The following is a 21174-nucleotide window of genomic DNA, read 5'->3' on the forward strand; positions in this document are numbered from 1 at the left end:
TTTGCCTGTGCTTGGCAACATTATATTTATGCATTGACAAATGACACAAAACACATTTTTCAATACATATTTACATTGATAATAAGATATAAAAGTACATCAATAAAAAATAAGTAAATTTGCATTAAAGTGGGCTTTTGATAAAAAAGCCATGTGTTTTATTTGAATTCGTGTTTGCATCCATTACATTTAAAAGTCTGTTTGGTAAGAAGATAAATTTGTCAATGCAAAATTAACCCAACTTTACAATTTATATGGACCGTTTTACACTTTACATGTTTACAACATTTCCAAACACAATCTTAATAATAGTCACATGAGGCTGATTTCATATGAAAATATATGGTTAAGATTGTAAACAATGAATCAGAAACGAAATCATTTTGACCAATGGTTCACCTATCTGGTTCAAATGAATCAACATATTGCGATAAATATTAAAAATTAATTAAATATAAAATTGACCCCAAAACCATTATTTGGGTTGAATGCTTTATCGGTTCAACCATTTACGTTGGTGGTTTGCTGATTGAATCAATGTTTTTTTAGAAAGGGTTAGGTGGAAAAAGGAACCTTTCGGTGACTAGTTGCCGAGTTAAATGGTTTGACCGCCCGGATCAACGATTTTTAAAAAATGCTGGTTTACCGTGGGTGGTATGGAGGTTCAGGTCCGGTCCAAAGTCTAAACCCCACTCGCAACTTCGGCGAGCCAGAAAATTATCTGGGCCAATGGGCCCATTAAGCCCACGGGAAGTAATGTCCTTCCCGGTCTCCCCTCTTGCTATTTCTCTAATATACTCTTCTTTTTATTTCTCCACAGTTCAAACCCTAACCAGTAACTACTGCACTATAATTCTCACTTTCCCATTTCATCCGGTGGAATCCAACCCCCGAACATTGGCAATTTACAAAACTAAAGCACACGGAAACGCTTGAACGCCGGAGAGGATCAAACGGCGGGGGCTCGTCGGTCTTTTTCACGACAGCGACAAAGTCGACCGACCATCTGCTTAATCAGCTTCAGAAAAGGTTTGCGCAAGAAGAATATTCACAAGGTACATCACCGAATGCCTATCCAATCGTTTACCTTGTAACATTTGTTCATTGTCAAAATTTCCATATTTTAATTGTTAGATAAATAAAAGAGATTAGTTCCTCTTTCCTCGAGAGTGTATGCTTTATTCGATGCACTCTTGCCCTTCGATCGATGTATAATTGAATTTCATTTGAATGATGTAGCTTAATTTAAGTCAGAATTACTCTATTTTAAACTTTTAAGAATTTCAAATCTGGTTTTCTTTCGAAAATTTCCACGTCCATTCCTTCAAAATAGAGTCTGTTTTACGTTGGTCGATGATTTGGTTGCTTTTCCTTGTTAGAGAGATGGATCATCCGGAAGATGAATGTCGCGTTGGGGGTGAACACCATGGTAAACAGGACGACGAGGTGAGTCTCGTTTATTTAATTACTATTTTTTACTATTTATTTATTTGCAAACGTGGTTACCTTGTTCACACTTTAATCTTAAGTTATAGATAACAACAGTTTCTTTTGCTGGCACTAAGAAAATGCCATAAATTGTCTTAATTTCCTAAGCGAGTTCGATTCACTGGGTTTGTGGGGAATTAAGGTTAATTAGAGATATAAAAATGGTTTTGGAAAGAGTTGAGAGATACGTTAAGTATGCAATCAATGAAGCATCAAAGCAATGATCCCTTTCTCTGTTCATGAACAACTTGAGTGAATTTTGTTCATTATCTAGCACATTTCAAGTTTCACAGATGTCATGTTCAAGTAGTATTGCTGTTAAATACCATTTTATGTTGCAGGAAACTGCTGCTCGTCTAGATGAATTTAAAAAGTCAATGGACGCAAAAATTGCTCTACGTCAGAGTAATTTGAATCCTGAAAGGCCTGGTTAGTAAACATTGTAATTGATTGTGCTCGTGGTACTGATAGTTTCTTGTAACAAAGATGCAATAAATTGGTTGTTAGGCTATTGCCTTACTGGCATATTGGAAATATATCAATTCATTAGATTTTCTTTCTATCATAATTATGATTTTGAAAGCTTTTCGCTGTAAAGTTTATATATGCTTTGATTTTTTTGATGAGTAATGTGTACTTTAATTTCCAAAGTTGCACATGTTTTTTTTTTTTTTAAAACAACGAAGATGTTGGAGTTTGGGTTCAGAATCAGAATATAAACTGCTATTCTGAGATAAAGGGGCTTTGAATGCTTGGCCTATTTTATGCAAATTATCCAAGAAGACCTTTAATATGGTTCAATGTTTTTAAAACTCTTATAATATATTATGACATTTTGTGGAATATCTCATACTGACTTATCTGCTCATCTCTTGTATTTCTTCGTTCTTTTTTTTTTTTTAATGTTAATTGATCATATAAAGCCTGAAAAACCAGTTTTCTGCATTTGACCAAATTTAGCACCAAGTTTTTCTGTGTAAGAACTTTATGGGTTATTTTTATACAAAATACAGAAACTAAATAAAATGTAATTACATTTCAGACTCAGGTTTTCTTAGGACATTAGATTCTAGTATCAAGCGCAATACAGCAGTTATTAAGAAACTTAAGCAGATAAATGAAGAGCAGCGAGAAAGCATGATGGATGAGTTGCGTGGTGTCAACCTAAGCAAATTTGTTAGTGAAGCTGTCACTGCTATCTGTGACGCAAAGCTTAGAACATCAGACATACAAGCAGCTGTGCAGGTATTTTTTTTGTGGCTATGAACTTGATTTTCTGTTTATATTGTCTCTTAGTTCAGTTTTTAGCTTTTGCGTTTATTCATTGCAAACCTCAATATTTCTTTCTTAGTGGGAATTAATACTTAATTTGGTATCCATTCCAACACTAAAACTCAGGTATATAGATCTTACTTTCCATTGAGTTTATTTTTGCTGTTGATATCCTATAATGAAACTCTATTATGTCAGTCATAGTTGCCTGTTACATAAATGGTTGAACCTATAATGGATGCTCAGATAGTTTGACATTTTGAATCACACCCTGTTTGCTTCTAGCTTATCTAGAAAGGGAGGAAAAAACCATTATTATTATTTTTGGATCTATAACTGAAATTTCATTAAAGGTTAATAAAGAAAATGTACAATACAGCTGATAAAAAAAGGAAAATATACAATACAATCAGAGAAGGGCGAGATAAGCTATCATAATTCTCCCCAAGAAAGTCAGTTTACAACATGGCCAAGAAAAGATGACCTTTTTTTTTTTTATATCAGAAATGGTAACTTCATTAAAGATAATCTAAAACTGAAATACAGAAGTCAACCCCTATTAGAAGAGGTTGATCCAATAGACATCATACATTACAGCACTGCCCAGTAAAGTCACTCCCTTACAGTCCCTTGTTTTGCTAAGGCATCAGCATAACTATTTGCTGATCTCCTTACTCACTTGAAACAAACACCCACCTCCCTTGTTATGCTAAGTATTTTCCTTATCAGCTATCTATATTGCCAAATTCCCAGCTGCCTTGATTGCATCCACCCAATTACCAATTTGGAGTCCCCCTCTATCTCAATCTGCTGTAGCCCCAATTGTTTGGCCAGTTTTACTCTTTGATGTAATGCCAAGATTTCCGCTCTTAAAGAATCTCCAACACCAACTGGACCAGAATACAAAGCCATTATCTTGCCTTCATTACAGTGTTTTAAAAGCCCAAGGCGCAGGGGTCAATTTGTGCCTGAGGCAAGGCGCAAGGCGAGGTGCACGCCTTTTTAAGCAAGGCGCAAAAATACAAAAGGTCAGAAGATTCAAAAAATGCCAAAAAAATATTAAACATAATATTACTAAAAAAATATAAAGTTAAATTTTAAAATAATGTTTTAAAAAACCTATTATCTAAAATTAAAATACATAAACATAAGATGTAAAGCATATTCAAATGAGAATTTAAAAATAAAATCAAACATATAAAACATTTTCGATCATGTAAAACCTCTAATCTCTTTTTTCACTCAATTGCAGTACTTCACATAGCTAATGTAATGTAAAACATATTACATTCCTGATTCTACGAGCCGCCTTTGTGCCACGCCCTCGAGGCAAGCCCAAACAAGTCCACATTAGGTCTTAAATTCTTAGTTTTCACACAAAAAATAATGATTTTATAGTTTTAATTGCTTTTTAAGAAGATATTTTATTAGGATGTATGAATGAACTACATTATCAAATTGGGGGTAAATTTTCAAAAAAAGGCACACGCCTGGGCTGAGGCACAAAGCGCATCAGGCGTGCGCCTAGGACCTAGACGAGGCGCATACCCTGAAATGCGCCTTGCCTGTGCGCCTAGGCGCGCCTTTTAAATCACTGCTCATTATCTTTGAAAACACCTCCTATACCAGATGGACCTGGATTACCTATAGAGCTTCCATCAAAGTTCAGTTTTACCCTTTGTTGTGTTGGTGGGGACCAAAATTCTTGTACCACAGCTTTGGATGAAGTTGTAGCTGCCAGTACCCCCCCCCCCCCCCCCCCCCCCCCCCCAAGAAAAGATGACTCCTTCCCACCCCTTCTTTAGCCAATGCATCTGCAAAAGAATTAGTATCTCTTTTCATCCCATTGTAATTGAATCTCCATTCAAGACACCATCCATTTGAATCTCATTTTCTCATTAACATAATTCCACCAACCCACCTCCTCTTTTGCAGCCATCCAATGACTAGGTTTGAATCACATTCTATGATCAATTTCCAAATGTTCAATTCCCTGTCCCTTATAACACCTTCAATTACAGCCAATATTTCAATTATCAAAAAAAAATTCAGCCAATATTTCAGCCCTCAATGAATCACCAACACCAATTGGACCTGAAAAGGAAGCAAGAATTCTTCCTTCATCATTCCTGAAAATCAATCTATCCAGTGCCAGAGGGACCAGGATTTCCTTCACTGCTGCCATTAAAGTTCACCTTAATGAATCCAACAGATGGCAGGGACCAAGAATACCTAATAACAGCAGAAACCGGGGCTGAATCAGCCACTTCCTTCGACTTCCTATGCAGGTCATTAGCAGAAATATCCTCAAAGAGGCATGGATTTCGCCCAATGGACTATCCTCAGAGTAATAGCTTCTAGTAAGGCTTCTTTGCTTCTTTCCTTGAGAAGACACTCATATTTCTCTCTTTCCAAATAGTCCAGCAAACTACAGCTCTTGTACACCTCCATAGGATTCTTCCCCATTTCTTTAGCCAACTGAGAAAAGTAGAAGAGAATAAGCTTTGTACATTTGACGGGGGGGGGTTCCACCTGCAAACAAAGAGAGAAACCAATCCCAAATAGAAGAAACAAAGGGGCAGGAGATTAATAAGTGGTAACAAGTCTCACCATTAGCCTTATAGAGACAACACTAGTGAGGGGATATGCACCTTTTAGGTTTTTCTCCTGCCCCTTTCAAAAATAAATTTCAAATACTTGTCATTTCCAAACCAATTAGGTTTTCTATCCGAAATACTTGTCGTTTCCTCTTAACTCTTATCTCTTAAGAGGAATCTTTTATCTTTAAGAGAAAAATGGTTATTCGTTTCCTCTTATCTCTTATCTCTTAAGGTGCAATCATACAACCTTTTGTTTTCCAATGATACCCCCAAAAAGACACAAAAACTCTCATATATGGGGTCAAAATGGATATTTGATAATTTTCAGAATTCAAAACAACATTCTCTGCATTTCAGAAGAAAGAAAAGTTCACCAATACTAATATACCTCTTATGGTAATTATTGCACTTTCAGATGTCAGACTTCATAGCAAATGAACAAGCCCTAATTTCAGATATTGAAGGGGATATTGAGTTCAGCGGTAGAGGGGAGAGGAAGAAAGCCCCTAATTGATGGGAAGTTAGCGTCCTTAAGGGCTTAAAGTGATATGATTCTATGAAGCTCATCAATTGGAATGTAAGATGGTTGGGAAGTGCTAGAAAAGGAGATTAATTAAGGAGTTGCTTAGAAGAGAAAGACCTGATATTCTGATGCTACAGGAGACCAAACTATCAGAACTAGATAGAAGGTGGGTTAGAGGGTTTTGAAGAGCAAGAGGAGTGAATTGGTGTTTAGCTCCCTCATGGGGAGCATCAAGGGGAATAGTAACTCTATGGAGGGAGGATGTTGTAGAGCCAATAGAGGAGCTGATAGGTAATTTCTCCATATCCCTAAAATTCAGGATGGCGGAAGATGGTTTCACATGGGTGCTAACAAATGTATACATGCCAAATAATTATAGAGAGAAGAATGAGTTATGGGAGGAGCTTTATGGCATCCAAGGCCTCTGGGAAGGCCCCTGGTATCTAGGGGGGACTTTAATGTAATAAGATTTACAACATAGTCAAATAATCCTAGACAACCCATTACAACTAGTATGAGGAAGTTTAATGATTTCTTCAATTCCTGTGAATTACAGGAGCTTCCTGTGCTACAAGCAATCTTCACTCAAGAAAGGGGATGGGAATACCAAATTTTTTCATGCTATGGCCAATGGGAGAAGAAGGAAAAACTTGATAGTAAATCTTGAGGTTGATGGAGCAGACATAACATCACAAGAGGAGATTGCTAGTTGCTTTGTGGCTCACTTCAAGTCAATCTTTCAAAGACCTTTTGGAGAATCGGGTGAGAGTGGAGGATGAGGATTGGCCAATCTTAAATGAGATGGATAGGGGATGGCTGGTAAGAACTATTGAGGAAGAAGAGACTAGACAGACTGTCTTCTCTAAGGATAGAGCTAAGGCTCTAGGATCATATGGATTTACAATGGCATTCTATCAAGATTGTTGGGGTATACTCAAAGAAGATTTGATAGGGGTCATAAGAGAATTTGAGGAAAAACATGTGGTGAGTCCTGGAGTAAATGCTACATTCCTAGATCTTGTTCCCAAAAAGATTAGTGCTAAACATTCCAAAGATTTTAGGCCGATTAGCCTGGTGACTAGTATCTATAAGATATTGGAAAAATTGCTCTCAAGGAGGATCAAGGCAGTTCTACTTACACTCATTAGTTAAGCATAAGGAGCTTTTGTACAGGATAGACAAATTATAGATCAGATTCTCATAGCAAATGAAAGTGTGGAGGAAATGAGGAGATAAGGCGATCAAGGTTTTGTGTGCAAACTGGACCTAGAAAAGGCTTACGATTTAGTGGATTGGAGTTTTTTATTGGAGGTGTTAAGAAGGTGAGGCTTTGGGGACAAATGGTGTAATTGGATAAGTGGTTGCCTAACTTCCTGTAATTATTCAATCCTAGTGAATGGAGTGATTAAGGACTTCTTCCCAGCTAGTAGAGGCCTAAGACAAGGTGATCCGCTCTCTCCCTTCCTTTTCACACTTGTTGCTGATGTGTTTAGTAGATTGATCTCAAAAGTAGATGGGCAAGAGCTAATAAAGGGTTGGAGACTAGGTAGAAGAAGCGTTTTAGTGGCCCACCTTTAGTTTGTTGATGATATTATCATTTTTTGTGAGGGGAGTGACTTAAGGAAGGTGGACAATCTTAAGAATCTAATAAGGGATTTTGAGAATGCATCAAATTTGAGGATAAACCTGGATAAAAATTGTGTAGCTGGAATAAACTTGGAGGATGGTGTGGTAGAGTCTATTGCAGTGTGCTTAGTTTGTGCTACCTCTTCTTGGCCTTTAACCCACTTAGGGCTTCCCTTAGGTGCACCCTAAAGAGAGTAGTTTCTGGTCCCCTATTGTGGAGAAATTTGGCAAATGTTTGGCGGCATGGAAAAAGAATTACATCTCTATAGGGGGTAGGGTAACCTTGATTAGGGAAACACTTGCTAACCTTCCAACCTACTTCCTCTTTGTCTTTAGGATTCCCCCAATGGATGCTGAGAAATTGGAAAAAACTAATGAGGGATTTCTTGTGGGAACCAGGAGAGGTGAAGAAGGATCATCTAATCAGATGAGAGATAGTCAATAGAAGCAAAGAAGAAGGGGGCTTGGGGATAGGAAACATAGTTCAGAAGAATGAAGCTTTTTTAGGGAAGTGGCTATGGAGATGGGCCTCTGAAGAGAGAGATTATGGCATGAGGTGGTGTCAAGCGTACGCGGCTACTCATAGAATGGTTAGGATGCCGGGATATCTTGTCGGGCGACTCTCAAAACACCTTGGAAGGCTATACATGGTATTCTCCCTCACTTCCTCAGGTTTATCAGGTATGAAGCTTGCTCTGAAATTTCTATTCGTTTCTGGGAGGTTGTTTGGTGGGTACCCAACCTCTCAAGGATCTTTTTCCCTCTCTATTCTCTCTCTCTCTCTTTACAAAAATGAGCCAATTTCCAAGTTTCTCCCTAGTCTAATACTTCCTTTGTCTTTAAGTTGGGACTTTGGCTTTCATAGGGGATTAAGGGATGGTGAGCTGGTTTGTGTTTCTGAGTTGCTTCTTTTACTCGAATCAGTTTGTTTGGACCCCACTAAATCTGATCAAAGATTTTGGACCCCCTTCCAAAAGGAATCTTCACTTGTGCTTCCTTTCTAAATTCCCTCTTGGCCAACCCTAACCCTGTTAAAGAAGTTTGGATAAGACCTATTCCCCCCAAAATGGTTGCTTTCTGTTGGAAAGTTTTCTATGGGAAAATCAATACTTTGGAAAACTTGCAAAAGAAGAGACCTTCTCTATGCATTTCCCTTAATTGGTGTTTCCTATGCAAGGCCCAGAATGAGAACTGTTTCCATCTACTGATTTCTTGCTCCTTTGCTACAACCTTATGGAGTTGGAGCTTTAGTTTATTTGGGTGTAGGTGGAACCCGCCATCTGATGTAAGTATGTTGTTTAATCCATCTTTCTTTGGGTGGCACACAAGAAGAGGTAAAATCATATGGAAGTGCATCAGGGCAGCTATATTGTGGACTGTTTGGGAGGAAAGGAATGCTAGAACCTTCCTAGAGAAGGAAAGAAGGTTGGCTGAAGTGAAGGACTGTATCTTAACTAGAGTAATCCATTGATTGAGGACCTTGTGCCTGTTTGCTGAATTCTCTTTCGATGATCTTTGGAGAAACTGGCTAGAAGTGGCTAACACTTCCACTAGAATGAATAGAAGTGTGGTAGAGTGGAACCTTCCCCAAAAGGTGTCATTAAATTGAACTTTGACGGGAGCAGCCAAGGTAATCCTGGGCCTTTGGGAGTAGGGGGTGTGCTAAGGAATAAGGACAGCAACATTATCTCATTATTCTCAGGACTGGTGGGAGTGGGAGACTCTACAAGAGCTGAGTTACTTGCTGCTGGTCAAGGGATTCAGGTTGCTAACCAGCTTGGTGTGGAATATCTTCTAATTGAAGGAGATTCTCAGGTGGTAGTAGGGTGGCTGTTAAATCCGAAAACTGTCATATGGGGATATAGAGATCTCCTCAAAAGAGTGAAGTGGCTGACTAGAACTATGAGAGTGGATGTTAAATGGGTAAGCAGGCTGGCAAACGCTATGGCTGATTCTTTGGCCAAGCAAGGGGTATCCAGGGAAGGCCTTTTTTTTTGGCATCTTTGTAACTTATTCTAGTAAGTAGGGAAAGCTGTATCTGAATATTTTGGAGAGGTAGCATCTTGTGCCTCTCCTTGGGATGCTTGTACTTCTTACCTTTGGTATCTAATAAAATTTATTCAATTATCAGAAAAAAAGGTTAACTTTGAGCCCAGTCACAACCTCAAACCAGCAAAGAATGCCCAACATAGAATCAAATTGCTGAGCTGAGGAATCAATAAAACATAAAGTGTCTTCTGCAAATTGGAGAAGATGAACCTTCTCCCCTCCTGGAGAGATCTCAAAACCATCCCACATGCATCCTTCCACAGCCAGCTTACTGAAATGAGTAAAGACCTCCATAAGGCAGATGAAAAGCAAGGGGGGGGGGAGAAGTTCCCTTTGCCTGATCCCCCTAGAACTCTCAAAAAACTCCGACACTTGCTCACTGATTAAGACTGAAAGTTTAGGAGAAGACACACACTTTCATCCAATTCCTCCATTTACGGCCAAAATTCATTTTTCTAAGGACAAAGTCCAGACATTTCTTGTTCACGTGGTCATAAGCTTTCTCAATATCCAACTTACCAACCAAACCCGACTTACCATCCCTCTTTCTGGAGTCAATTAGCTCATTTGCAGTCAAGACACTGTCTAACATCTGCCTCCCTGGAACAAAGGCACCTTGGTTCTCAGAAATAACAGAAGGCAAGACCTTTTTCAACCTCTCTGCCAAAACTTTTGCCAGAATTTTATAGAAGCTGTTGAGAGGCTAATAGGCCTGAAATCTTTTATGTTAACAGCCCAACTATTTTAGGGATGAGAGTAATAAAAGTGGAGTTTAGGCTTCTTTGAAGAGATGCACTACTGTGAAGGGACTGGAAAGCCTTCATGATATCCTGCTTTATAAAGTCCCAACATTTATAAAAAAACATTTTAAGTGAACGATCACCTCCTTTCCTTGCTCCTTAGTGAAAGGAATTTCAAGAAGAGCTTTCTGATCTTCAGTGAGACTTTTAAAGGGGGTATGGAGAGGAAGGGGTCTATTAGCCCAAGGTTCTTCATAGAGCTGCTTATAAAAAGAAGAAGCAATAAGTTTGATTTCAGCAACTGACTCTCCGATCATTCCCTTCCCACTCCAACTTACTAATTTCTTTAACTCTGTTACGGGCATTTGCCATCTTATGAAAGAAACTAGTGTTTTTATCCTCCACTTTCAGTCAAGTTGTTTTGGCTCTTTGTCTCCATCTAATTTCATCTTTCATTGCTAGCTTGTCAAAGGTTGATTTGGCCTAGCACCTTTTCGCTCTTTGATCTTGGGTTAAGGGACCAACTTCTTCAGCTTTATCAATTTCATCAATTACACTCAGACATGCCCTTTGTTCTGTTTCCAAAGCCAAACTATTCTCCAACCTCCATAATTTGGTTTTCTCCTTAGCTGCCTTCAACTTCTTTACTAAGATGAATGAGCCGGAACCATTAACATGACAATCCCCCCACACCTTAGCCAGCATAGAGATAAAGCTCTCTTCCTCAAACCAAGCATTCTCACACTTAAAAGGAGTTTTGCTTCTACTATGATGGCCACACAATAGTTGGATGGGACAATGATCAGAAACAGGTCTAGACAGAGCTAGCTGTTTGAAAGAAGGGAAAAGCTCATCCCAGTCTGAAGAAACTAAGAATCTATCCAACCTTACCAGAGTTGGGGAATCTTGGTTATTCGTCCAAGTAAACTTAGCCCCTTGAAGAGGCAGATCCATCAAATCAAATCTGTTAATGAAATCTGCCAAGAGACTCATTGCTCTTGATCTTCTCCCGCCAGAGTTTTTTTTCTTCAGCTGACAAAATCACATTGAAATCACCTCCGATCACCCAAGGATGAAGAGGCAAAATTCATTTCTTTGGCTAGATTCAGTGGGACCATAGACATTTGTGACTCGGCATACACCTCCCCCAACCATCTCCAAATTCACCGTTATTGAGAAGTTTCCAATCGAGTGGGCAATTAAAGAACATTTCATTGGATTCCACATAGTCACCAGCCCCCCGCACTCCCTACTGAAGGTTTGGCAAGCCATTTAACCTGCCTGGCCCCCCAAGTACTTAGAATAATGGACGCATCCAGAAACTCAAGCTTCGATTCCTGAATGAGATCCACCTGGGACTTTGAGTTTTTGAGAACATCACAAACCATCAATCTCCTCTTAGCCGACCCCAACCCCCTAACATTTCATGATAAAAAATTCAACTCCATCAACAAAACTAAGTAAAAAACAGTAAGAAGAGCATCGACAACCCCCTTCTTAATACTTCTTTCCTCCCCTCAACACTCCATCACAACTCCCTGCTTTGTCAATTAGGCCCCAAGTTAGTACATCTCCCAATTTTTCTTTGTGGAGTTTCCCCTGTTTTTGCCGCTAGTTTACCCTCTCCATTAACACCCTCTATTCTACCGCCTCTAGATATTTTATTGTTTCCTCCTCCACCCCCTCCATTGACACCCTAGAAAGCTTCCCAACTCCAACAATTTTGAATTAACCCAAGTAGATGGGGAAGGCAATGTCTTGCTAGCTGACCTACTTGTTTTTGGGGCCTCAACATATTTCATACCTGATTTTTCCTTCACCACCGAGGAGGTACCAACTTGTTGCAAAACGTCAGGTGAGTGAATGACTTCTTCTCCTAACCTGGACCCAGAGTGAACATTCGTGTTCCCCTCGACAGCTACAACCGCTAATGGAGTAGCTTCAACCAAGTTGTCATCCAATCACACGATGGGGAGTTAGGGAGGCTCTCTCGACGACAACACACTTGCCAACGAACTCGCAGACTTGTCTTGATTTGGTGCTGCAGTCGGGCTTCTTCCACTTCCAATAGCTTCAGTAGGAAAGTTCCTACCAGACACCAAGTTTGGTGGCGAACTAGGCTGGGCTCCTTTGGGACCCTTAGTCGGTTGGATTAACTAGTTCGAAACAACTAAGACCGGAGGTCTATTGCAGTGGCTTGGTTTGCTGGCTGCTTTCAAGGTCTGACCCCCACTGGGTCCCACTTTAAGATTCGGGTGTGGAGTGATAGGGCTTTTGCTTCTCTACAAAGAACCCACATCTTCCTCAACCCCAAAGAAACTCCCCTTTTCGGGTTTACCCTCTCCTAACTACACCCCTTCCCCCAAATGCCACCTGGAATTCAATCAGGCATTCCTTAATCAGATGTTTTAGGGAGTCGACAATTAATATGTTCCCCTTTTAGAATTCAAAAATTGAAACTCCCTCCCTTCCATCTGCCTCCCTACCTGCTCATCCTGACCGTCCAACGAAGCAACGATCGGACTGCCCCTGTCTAACCTTCCTCACTCACCTCCCAACTCTGTTCCAAGTTCTAAGGTGGGGAGGTCATCGACCCCTTCTCTTGACCATCTCTGCAAGAGAAACTTTTGTTCCCCTCCTCACAAAGAACGACTGTTTTAGAAATTTTCGACAACTATTTCCGCCTTTGATGGACGATCTCCCCACCCTTAGAACTTGGCTTCCACTTATGCGCCACTGGAAGGGTCTTCGACCAAACACGAATAGTGAAGATCACCTCACCAACCACAATGTCCACTTTTTCAAGGATGTTGCTACCATCTCTAATCTTCACTCGAAACCATTCACAGGTCGCCAGTTCACTAAGAGAATCGTCGGTTTGAATGAACCCTCTACAGGTATCCCCCACAACTCTTATCACATTTGGACACTAGAGCAGTAGAGGGGGGCTATAAATCCTAATCCAGGTTTGCTCCACCGGTTGTTCCTGTTGGTCCTACGCCTTTGAATAGAAGCATCCAGCACTCGCCCCCCACCAATCAAGTAACACATTGGATCCCCCCAATCGCCAGGGACTATTCTGGATCACCCACTCAGCCTCATATTTGGACAAGAAAATGAAGAGGAACAAGCCATCTGCGAGTTTTTTCACTCTCACACCCCCCACTTATCTCCAAGCTCTATTAGCCCAGATGTCCACCCGCCTCACATCTGCCCCCTTAGGATAGCGACCCACCAAGCAATTGTATAGGAATTGTCTTCTGGCCTCCACCCCCTCCACCTCTGTAAAAATCACCTTCCTACCATCCACCCGCTTAAAAAACGCTTGCCCTAACTCCGACCAAGCCCCCGCTGTCAAGGCTGACCCTACCTCTGGAATCCTTCCTTCGATACCTGCTCTCTGAACCCTACCTATTGGAAGCAGGCCTGCCTCCACCTGCAGCACCACCCTAAAACCCCATCTTCAACATTCAAGATGGGGGAGAACAACACTAGCAGGGGAGGGGGGGGGCAGGTTCTATTCTTCATCTTTTTTCTTATGTACACGCATTTGAATTTTTTTTCTTATGTACATGAACAATATTATGAGATCTCAAGTTGCACATTTTCTTGTTAATTATCGTGTTAGTATGATCCTCCGCATCCTCTTCAAGATTACTTCTTCAACCCAACTCAACACCTAACCTTTCGATCTCAACCTCCTCATAATGCCGACCTTCTTCAACTTTCCTTTCAACCTCTCCTTCAATGGGCTCATCACCACAATAAATTTCCTTTCCCTCAATCTCGCCCTCAATTTCCATGTCAACTACCAGTGTGAACAATCCTTTCTTGAGCCTTTTCCTCCCCCTTCCAGCCTTTTTGATCCAACAGAGGCCACAACCTCTGGATGCTTCAAAACGGGGCTTCTAGAATCGTAGCTAGTCTCAAAAAGTGTCTTACTTGTTCCTTCGAACTCTGGGGATACACATTTGCCGTCAGGCTCCCTACTGACCAGTGAAAGAAGGCCAACTACACCAACCACAGAAGATAGATCGTGGTCGAGTAGCTTTCTTGGACCACTAATGATCCTCTTTTTACCACTTTTGTGAAACCTGGCTATTAGCCAAACCCACCTCTCTACCTTTCCTTTTCTAGCCTAAATCGTGACCCTCTTTGTTGCTTTGTTTCTCTTCAACATTAGCTTTACAAGCCCTAAGCACCGTCTCTTGCCATTATTCCTGTCCCTAAAACGATTTTCCTTCCTGCCCAAAAGCAAGTCAGTTTTGAAAACTTGGTCATCTCTCGACCTTTCTAATGAGTGAGAAGAGTCTTTTTGGCGAAATCCCTGATTTGCATCCAACTGAGAGCTATTAAACTCAACATTGAACTCTCGAGCGTCCCTTTTAACAATGAACTCATCGGGACAATCTGACAAGTTGCTAAAGTCCCTTTGAATTACACCTAGTTTGGAGCAAACTCCCTCAACACCTGACCCTCTCTCTTCACCTACTTTATCGCCCAATCCGCTCGAGTTTAACCTATCAAAAGGATTTGGATCTTCGATGACCTTTCAATTCTTGAGCTTACTCTTCAACCTTCCAAAGCCAAATAAAGTATCTGTTTTTTCCAAAATGCAAATAGTATTCTTTTTTGCTCCTGACCTTTCTTCTTCCGTGCTGAAACCTATACTGGAACCATCTTTCGACTGACCTTTCATTCCTTTGCTTCCACAGGCCTCCACCCTGCCAGGCTGCCACATCAGCCTCACCTTCCACCTCTTGACCTTCCCCCAGAGAGACACTTCATGTTCCGTCATAATCCATACCTTCGTCCAGGCCCCATTCGAGAAAACATCAAGGGCATGAGGAACCTCCTCCAGCTTCACTCCAGCAACAGCAACCATTGCAGAACTGAGCCTCGAGGTGTCACAAGAAATGAAAGCACCTCCAATCGCCGTTGCAACCTTCTCCAAAACTGTTGTCTCCCAAGGATTGAAAGGGAGCCCAAACAATCTGATAATGAAGGCCCCGTTGTGGAGCTCCTTGCTGCTGGAGGATACTGTCATCTCTGGAGCCAGATAATGCCTGAATCAGTCTCGAAGCTATCAAAATCTATAATTTTTTCTTCAACTACCAGAACAGCTTGTCTTCTGTCAAAGTGGAAAATTGAAGCTCCTGAAACTACTTGCAATTTTTTCTTTAATCCAAACAAAATAATACCCCCGTCCTTGACGTCCCTTTCTGCTTTCAAAAGAATCAAAGCAAATATTCTCTCTCATCCCCCTCTGTTTTCTTCCACCATCAATTTTTGCACTTTGGTGGCGCTACCCACGATTACTCCCTGTTCAATCTCTCTGTTTGGTAAAACCTTGAAGTTTTAACCTTAGGCCAGATCCTCAGCTCTCATCCACAGAAAGTCTTGAAGATTCTGAGCAACCAATCTCCAGCCTGACCCCTGCTTTTCTTCAAGTAGGCAAACTGATTGTTTTCTATTTTTGCCAAATACCTGTCACAGCCACAAACCATCCTTTCTGATTGGATCTCAAAATCACTTGATACTTTCTGCATGGACTTTCAAAGAGCTCTCCCAACCATTGGTCTTCATTGAAAAAATCACTCCATCGATGAAATCTTTCAACCACTGTGTAGCTTCTCCATTTAAGAAAATAGTTGCTCTTCCCTCTCTTAGTTTCAGAACTACTTGGTCCCTGCCTTTTTCTTCACTTCAATCGTGTTCTTCGTTCTCCATCGCACCGAAGCGAGATCTGCAAAGGCTGCCCATCTAACTCAACACTCTCCTTGGGTGTTTCCTCTTGTTCTTACTTTTTTGGGCTCTAGACCTTTTTTTGATAATTTTTTTGGGCTTTAGACTTTGATGCTTTCAATCCTTATGTTTACCATGTTGTTTGGTTTGGGCCTATTCCAGCTAATCCCCCTCTAGATATTAGCTGGGATGTACGAAGGTTGCCTTCTCATGTGAATCTTATGCAACAAGAGTGGAGATTTGATCAATAACTTGCTTGTATCTATCTGTCTATCTATATACATACATCAGTGCTCCATGAACTCTCCTAAGTGGTAGGAGTGATCATGGGCCGGGCCAGGCTTCTGGGCATATGATTTTAAATATAAAACGTAAATTATATAATGTGTTATATGTGTCATATATATTATACACACAATAGGTGCCATTTTCAGAAACCATTATTAAGATACAAATATAAAGTTCTAGGCATTTTTTTATAGGTATACAATGTTAGAATTCAAAAAAATAATTGGACTATTTTAATAGTTAATGCATTGGATTATGATTCCTGTGTTTGCATCCATGCAACACTGATGTATGTATATTTTATGTTCTATTTATCTATTTATTAGGCCATTGCCCAATGTTGGTCCCAGCTATCTGGGGTCTTGGGAGGGGTAGACTGGATATGCACCTAACCTTTTTTTCCCCTCAATGGATCATTACCCAATGTTTTGTTATTGTATTGTTGAATTAAAATTACCAGTCTATATGTTTATAAGTGTTACATATTTACGTATTTTAAATGTTTAGTGAAAATTTATTTGTAGTTACTTATAAATCAATTAGTAGCAGTTAAAGAAGAGGAGGGGTCTATAGCAAGGAGAAGAAAGGTGGATAACGGGGTATTTTTATTTAATCTGTGAGTTATATTTGTGTTTGCTTCTAATTATTATATTCCTCTACCTCTATTGTGTAGATTTGTTCCTTGCTTCATCAGAGGTACAAGGATTTCTCGCCTAGCCTGATTCAGGGTCTCTTGAAAGTCTTCTTTCCTGGAAAATCTGGGGATGACTTGGATGTGGATAGGAGCTTGAAAGCCATGAAAAAACGCAGCACTCTAAAACTTCTCATGGAACTTTACTTTGTTGGAGTTATAGAAGATGCCAGCATTTTCATCAATATTATTAAGGATCTTACAAGCTTAGAGCACTTAAAGGACCGAGATACAACTCAGATGAATTTATCTCTTCTTCTTAGTTTTGCTCGACAAGGTAGAATTTTCCTTGGGCTTCCTCAGTCAGGACAAGAAATTCATGAAGAGGTACACTTTTATTTTTGTGTAATTAATATATGCTCTCATTGTTGGTTTATAGCATATGCTAAGAACTTCCAAGTTTGAAAAGTAGTCTGATCATCAGAACGAAAGACACTTTATGAGTTTTTTTTTTCTTTTCCTTTTTTTTATCGGAAACACTATAAATAATTGTTTTTCACTAATAAGTGCACTGTCATTTGCTGTTTGTGTTTTGATATTCTCTTCAGGGTTCATCATCAACATCATCATCTAAGCCTTGCCCCAACTGTATGGGGTCAGCCATACGAATTCTGTTTTACCATTTCATTGTGTTCAGTGCCATATCCATTTTTAAATTATGAGCCCTTGAATAATTTCTACTACTTCAACCTATGTTCTTTTTGGTGTACCCCTCTCTCTTTATCTCCTTCAACTTTTATCATATCACTTCGTCCTATAGGTGCTGTAGATGGTCTTCTTTGCAAGTGACCACCCTATCTTGGTCTACTTCTCCTCATTTTATCACTTACTGGAGCTACTCCTAGGTTCCCTTTGAATGAGTAAATTTCTGATACTGTTCGTTCTAGCTTTTCTACACATCCATCTAAATGCTTCACTCATTTTGTGGACATTCTGTTTCTTGATTGCCCAACACTCTGCTCAACACCCTACCCTTTGTCTTGCACCTGCTTTTAAACATCTTGTGGTCATTGAATTTGAAAGTATGCTGCAGTATATTTCTATCTTTAATTTTCTCTGACCTTTTTTTGCAGTTTTTTAAGGGTTTTAATATCATAGCAGACCAAAAGAAAATATTCAAGAAGGCATTCTACACATACTATGATGCTGCTGCGGAACTTCTTCAGTCTGAGCACACAGTAAGAACTTTAGGCCATTGATATTGCACTTGATTGTTCTAGTTGCTTTACTTTTCTTCTTTGCTTTTTCTTTTTTTTTTTATTGCTTTTTTTCCTTTCTGTTCATTTATTCTTCCCTCCCTTATTTGGATCCCCGGATCCTACTTTTGTTTCTTCTTCCTGTCTTTATACTTGCGTTTTGCAATTTATCAACTGTTGTTCTTTTCTAAACAGTCTCTTCGTCAGATGGAGAACGAAAATTCAAAGATCTTAAATGCTAAAGGGGAGCTCAGTGATGAAAATGTGACTTCATATGAAAAGCTGAGAAAATCTTATGATCAATTATTCCGTGGTGTCTCATCGTAGGTTCCCCCCTGCTGATGCTTGTTCTTGAGTCTATATGAATAATATATTATATATCTTATTTGAACTTGGACAGCCAGTTGGATTGAATACTCTATATGAGCTAGTAAATTCTGAATTTTTGACAATTTGTTTTTTTATGAACTAGAAGTTTGTTCTCCACACAACTTCTACTAGTGGGTGGGGGTGTGTGCACATATATTATGTTGTTTGATTTTGTTTATGGGATGCTCTAGAATATTTCCGCTTCGTTGGACAGTATCAAGCATATCCGACTCTAGATGACTTAAAAAATCCAGATTCCAAATGACTTAGTGTCCTATTCTGAAATTTCTTTTTATCTTCAAAAAAAAAAAACTTGATCCAATTCAAATCTCAATATAGTCGTCTTAATTTCTTCTACAAATTCATGCATGGCAACAAACTTCTTGAGCAACAAAATAGTATGATCCCGAAATCCAAAGATATGCTATTGAAGTGCTTAGTTCTAGGTGTTGGTTTCCAAATTTGTCATCATCAGTCCTTCAAATAACTTTTCCCTCTAGATGGTCTTGTGATGAACTGACATGAGCTTCTATCATCTTTTTTAGGTCAAAGTTATGACCTCTGCTCCCCTATAAGTCAAAATGATTTGTTGAAATTGAGAAGGTTTTATGTAAGCATTATTTTTACCCTCAATGGGTTGGAATAATATATATTAATAGATTAAAAATAGTCCGAAGGCCCTTTTGCAACTATACAATAGTCATAAGTTAACAACCATATGCCGAAAAACAAGGCTGTACAAAAAGAATCATCGTGTATAATCCTCCTCAACCCCTAGGTGAAGAAACCTCCGAATTCTTTGATACATGCTTCCCATAAATGTACCTGCCTTTATATTTTTCCAATTATCCTTTTCTTTACCATCATTAGAAAAGAAAAAAAAATATGGTGGTTGAAGCTGAACTTTGATGGAAGTAGTATTGGTAATTTGGGGCCATCTGGAATAGGAGACATGGTGCATGTGAGAATGTAGTAAATAAATCTCAAGGCAGTCCCATAGCTAGGAAATGTGGCACTCAAGAACAAACAAGTTTCACCCGCAAAAAGGATATGAGACATTTCTCAATGGATAACTTCCAAATAGGGAATACAAAAAGGAAGTATTCTAGAGAAAAATGATATGATAAATTCAATTAATATAATAAACTAAACAAGTTTCAATCACATAAAGATGGCAATCTGTTTCGCCATTGTCTTTTGAATACACTATTTTAGTAAATTTCTCCCAAATCAGCTAGTGCTTCCCAAAAACCATCATGGATGCTCTATCACTATGGGTGGATTAAAGGTCTAAACAAAAGGGGAAATGTGGTTTGTGTTAGATAGTGTATGCCCTTAGCTCCAATCAGATTGATGTACAGACACATTTATTGTAAATGATTAAAAGTACATTATTGTTTTATGTTGATATTGGTATGTTTATGTGAAATTACCCCTTAAACTGGACACTTATGGGACTCGTGTTAGTTTAGAATGTTCTCAACCACTGGATAGACTTGGAGAGTTTATCCTGCCAAGGTTGACACTGATGTGCTGCTAAAGAAGTTGGGGCAGCTTGTCTCAATTGCTAGGGTTAGACTCAAAGCACATGCAATGTGTGTTTGGATGAAACATTGAATCAAGACTATTTTCCAATTATGCCCTGAACCTTGGAGATTGATGGGCAAAACTGGAAAGTTACACATAACCCCTAGACTTGATTATGGTACTACACTAGGTGTTGGATTGAGTTGTCTTTGATATGCTAACTAGTGAGATCCATCAAGTGTTAAAACCTGGGTATGTTGGGGCAGTTTAAGAATTCACCTAAGTGAGTGATCATAGTGATAGTATCGACCTCTTTGTCTGACAAAGTGAATGATAGGGCTTACACTCTCTAATGGAAACTTAAACTGCCGACAATGTATTTCAACTGTGTTTGAGATTTGGTTTTGCAAAATATATTTATATGATATATATTATATATTAATGTTTTATGGAACATTTTTGCAAAATGTTTTAATTCTCGGGATCCATTCGATCTGAGAGTGTGACATTGTACATTGCATCCAGGGGAGTGGTCATTCCGTGTCGGGCAGTGTTGTTATCATTATGGGCCAAGAAATTAAGTGTAAGAGACCATTATAGGGTTGATTGCCTGATGAGATTTATCTTACTTAAGTCCATTATCTTTGGGTCTTCATAAGATGGCTAAATTCAAGGATCATTTATTGTTAATGTTGGGCCCATATTGACCCCATAGTGATGTGCTCAGGGGTTCACTGTGTTTAGCAGTAAATTCGGCTAAGCCTTTTCATAGAAGCTGGACCGAACCCATGTGGACTTATGTGAGGTCATTGGGTCGTGAGCATTTGAAGGAATTGGACCTAAGACCCATAAATAATTAGATTAAACTGTCACATGACAACTTAAGCATAATTTTCAAAGCGCCAAGGCGAGGCTAGGCGACAGGAGGGCGCCTTGTCGCCTAGGCGATGGTTTTTTTTTATGTAGAAAACATATATCCTAGGGTAGTTCCCTAGGTACCATAACCATATTTCCTTAATAATTATTCATAATTTTCATAAGAAAAATAGAGAGTTCATGT

General features: G+C 39.4%; 1 protein-coding gene across 4 annotated transcripts in view; it reads left to right on the forward strand.

Moving 5' to 3' along the window:
- Positions 1 to 774: 774 nt before the first annotated feature.
- The window catches only part of LOC148868281 (regulator of nonsense transcripts UPF2), a 47424-nt gene continuing 27024 nt past the window's right edge, over positions 775 to 21174 (forward strand). The window contains exons 1-7 of one of the 4 annotated variants that reach the window (XM_088973194.1): positions 775 to 1055; positions 1380 to 1446; positions 1830 to 1917; positions 2531 to 2733; positions 17005 to 17349; positions 18096 to 18200; positions 18414 to 18541. In XM_088973194.1, the coding sequence (XP_088829320.1) occupies positions 1384 to 1446; positions 1830 to 1917; positions 2531 to 2733; positions 17005 to 17349; positions 18096 to 18200; positions 18414 to 18541 (932 nt within the window). In that variant the 5' untranslated portion in view covers positions 775 to 1055; positions 1380 to 1383. The remainder of the gene's footprint in view (positions 1056 to 1379; positions 1447 to 1829; positions 1918 to 2530; positions 2734 to 17004; positions 17350 to 18095; positions 18201 to 18413; positions 18542 to 21174) is intronic. The other 3 variants (XM_088973195.1, XM_088973196.1, XM_088973197.1) reach the window with 3 other exon arrangements.

The sequence above is a fragment of the Nelumbo lutea genome, chromosome 2 (genome assembly GCF_056320005.1).
Source record: "Nelumbo lutea isolate HS-2025 chromosome 2, American lotus-T2T, whole genome shotgun sequence".
NCBI lineage: Eukaryota > Viridiplantae > Streptophyta > Magnoliopsida > Proteales > Nelumbonaceae > Nelumbo > Nelumbo lutea.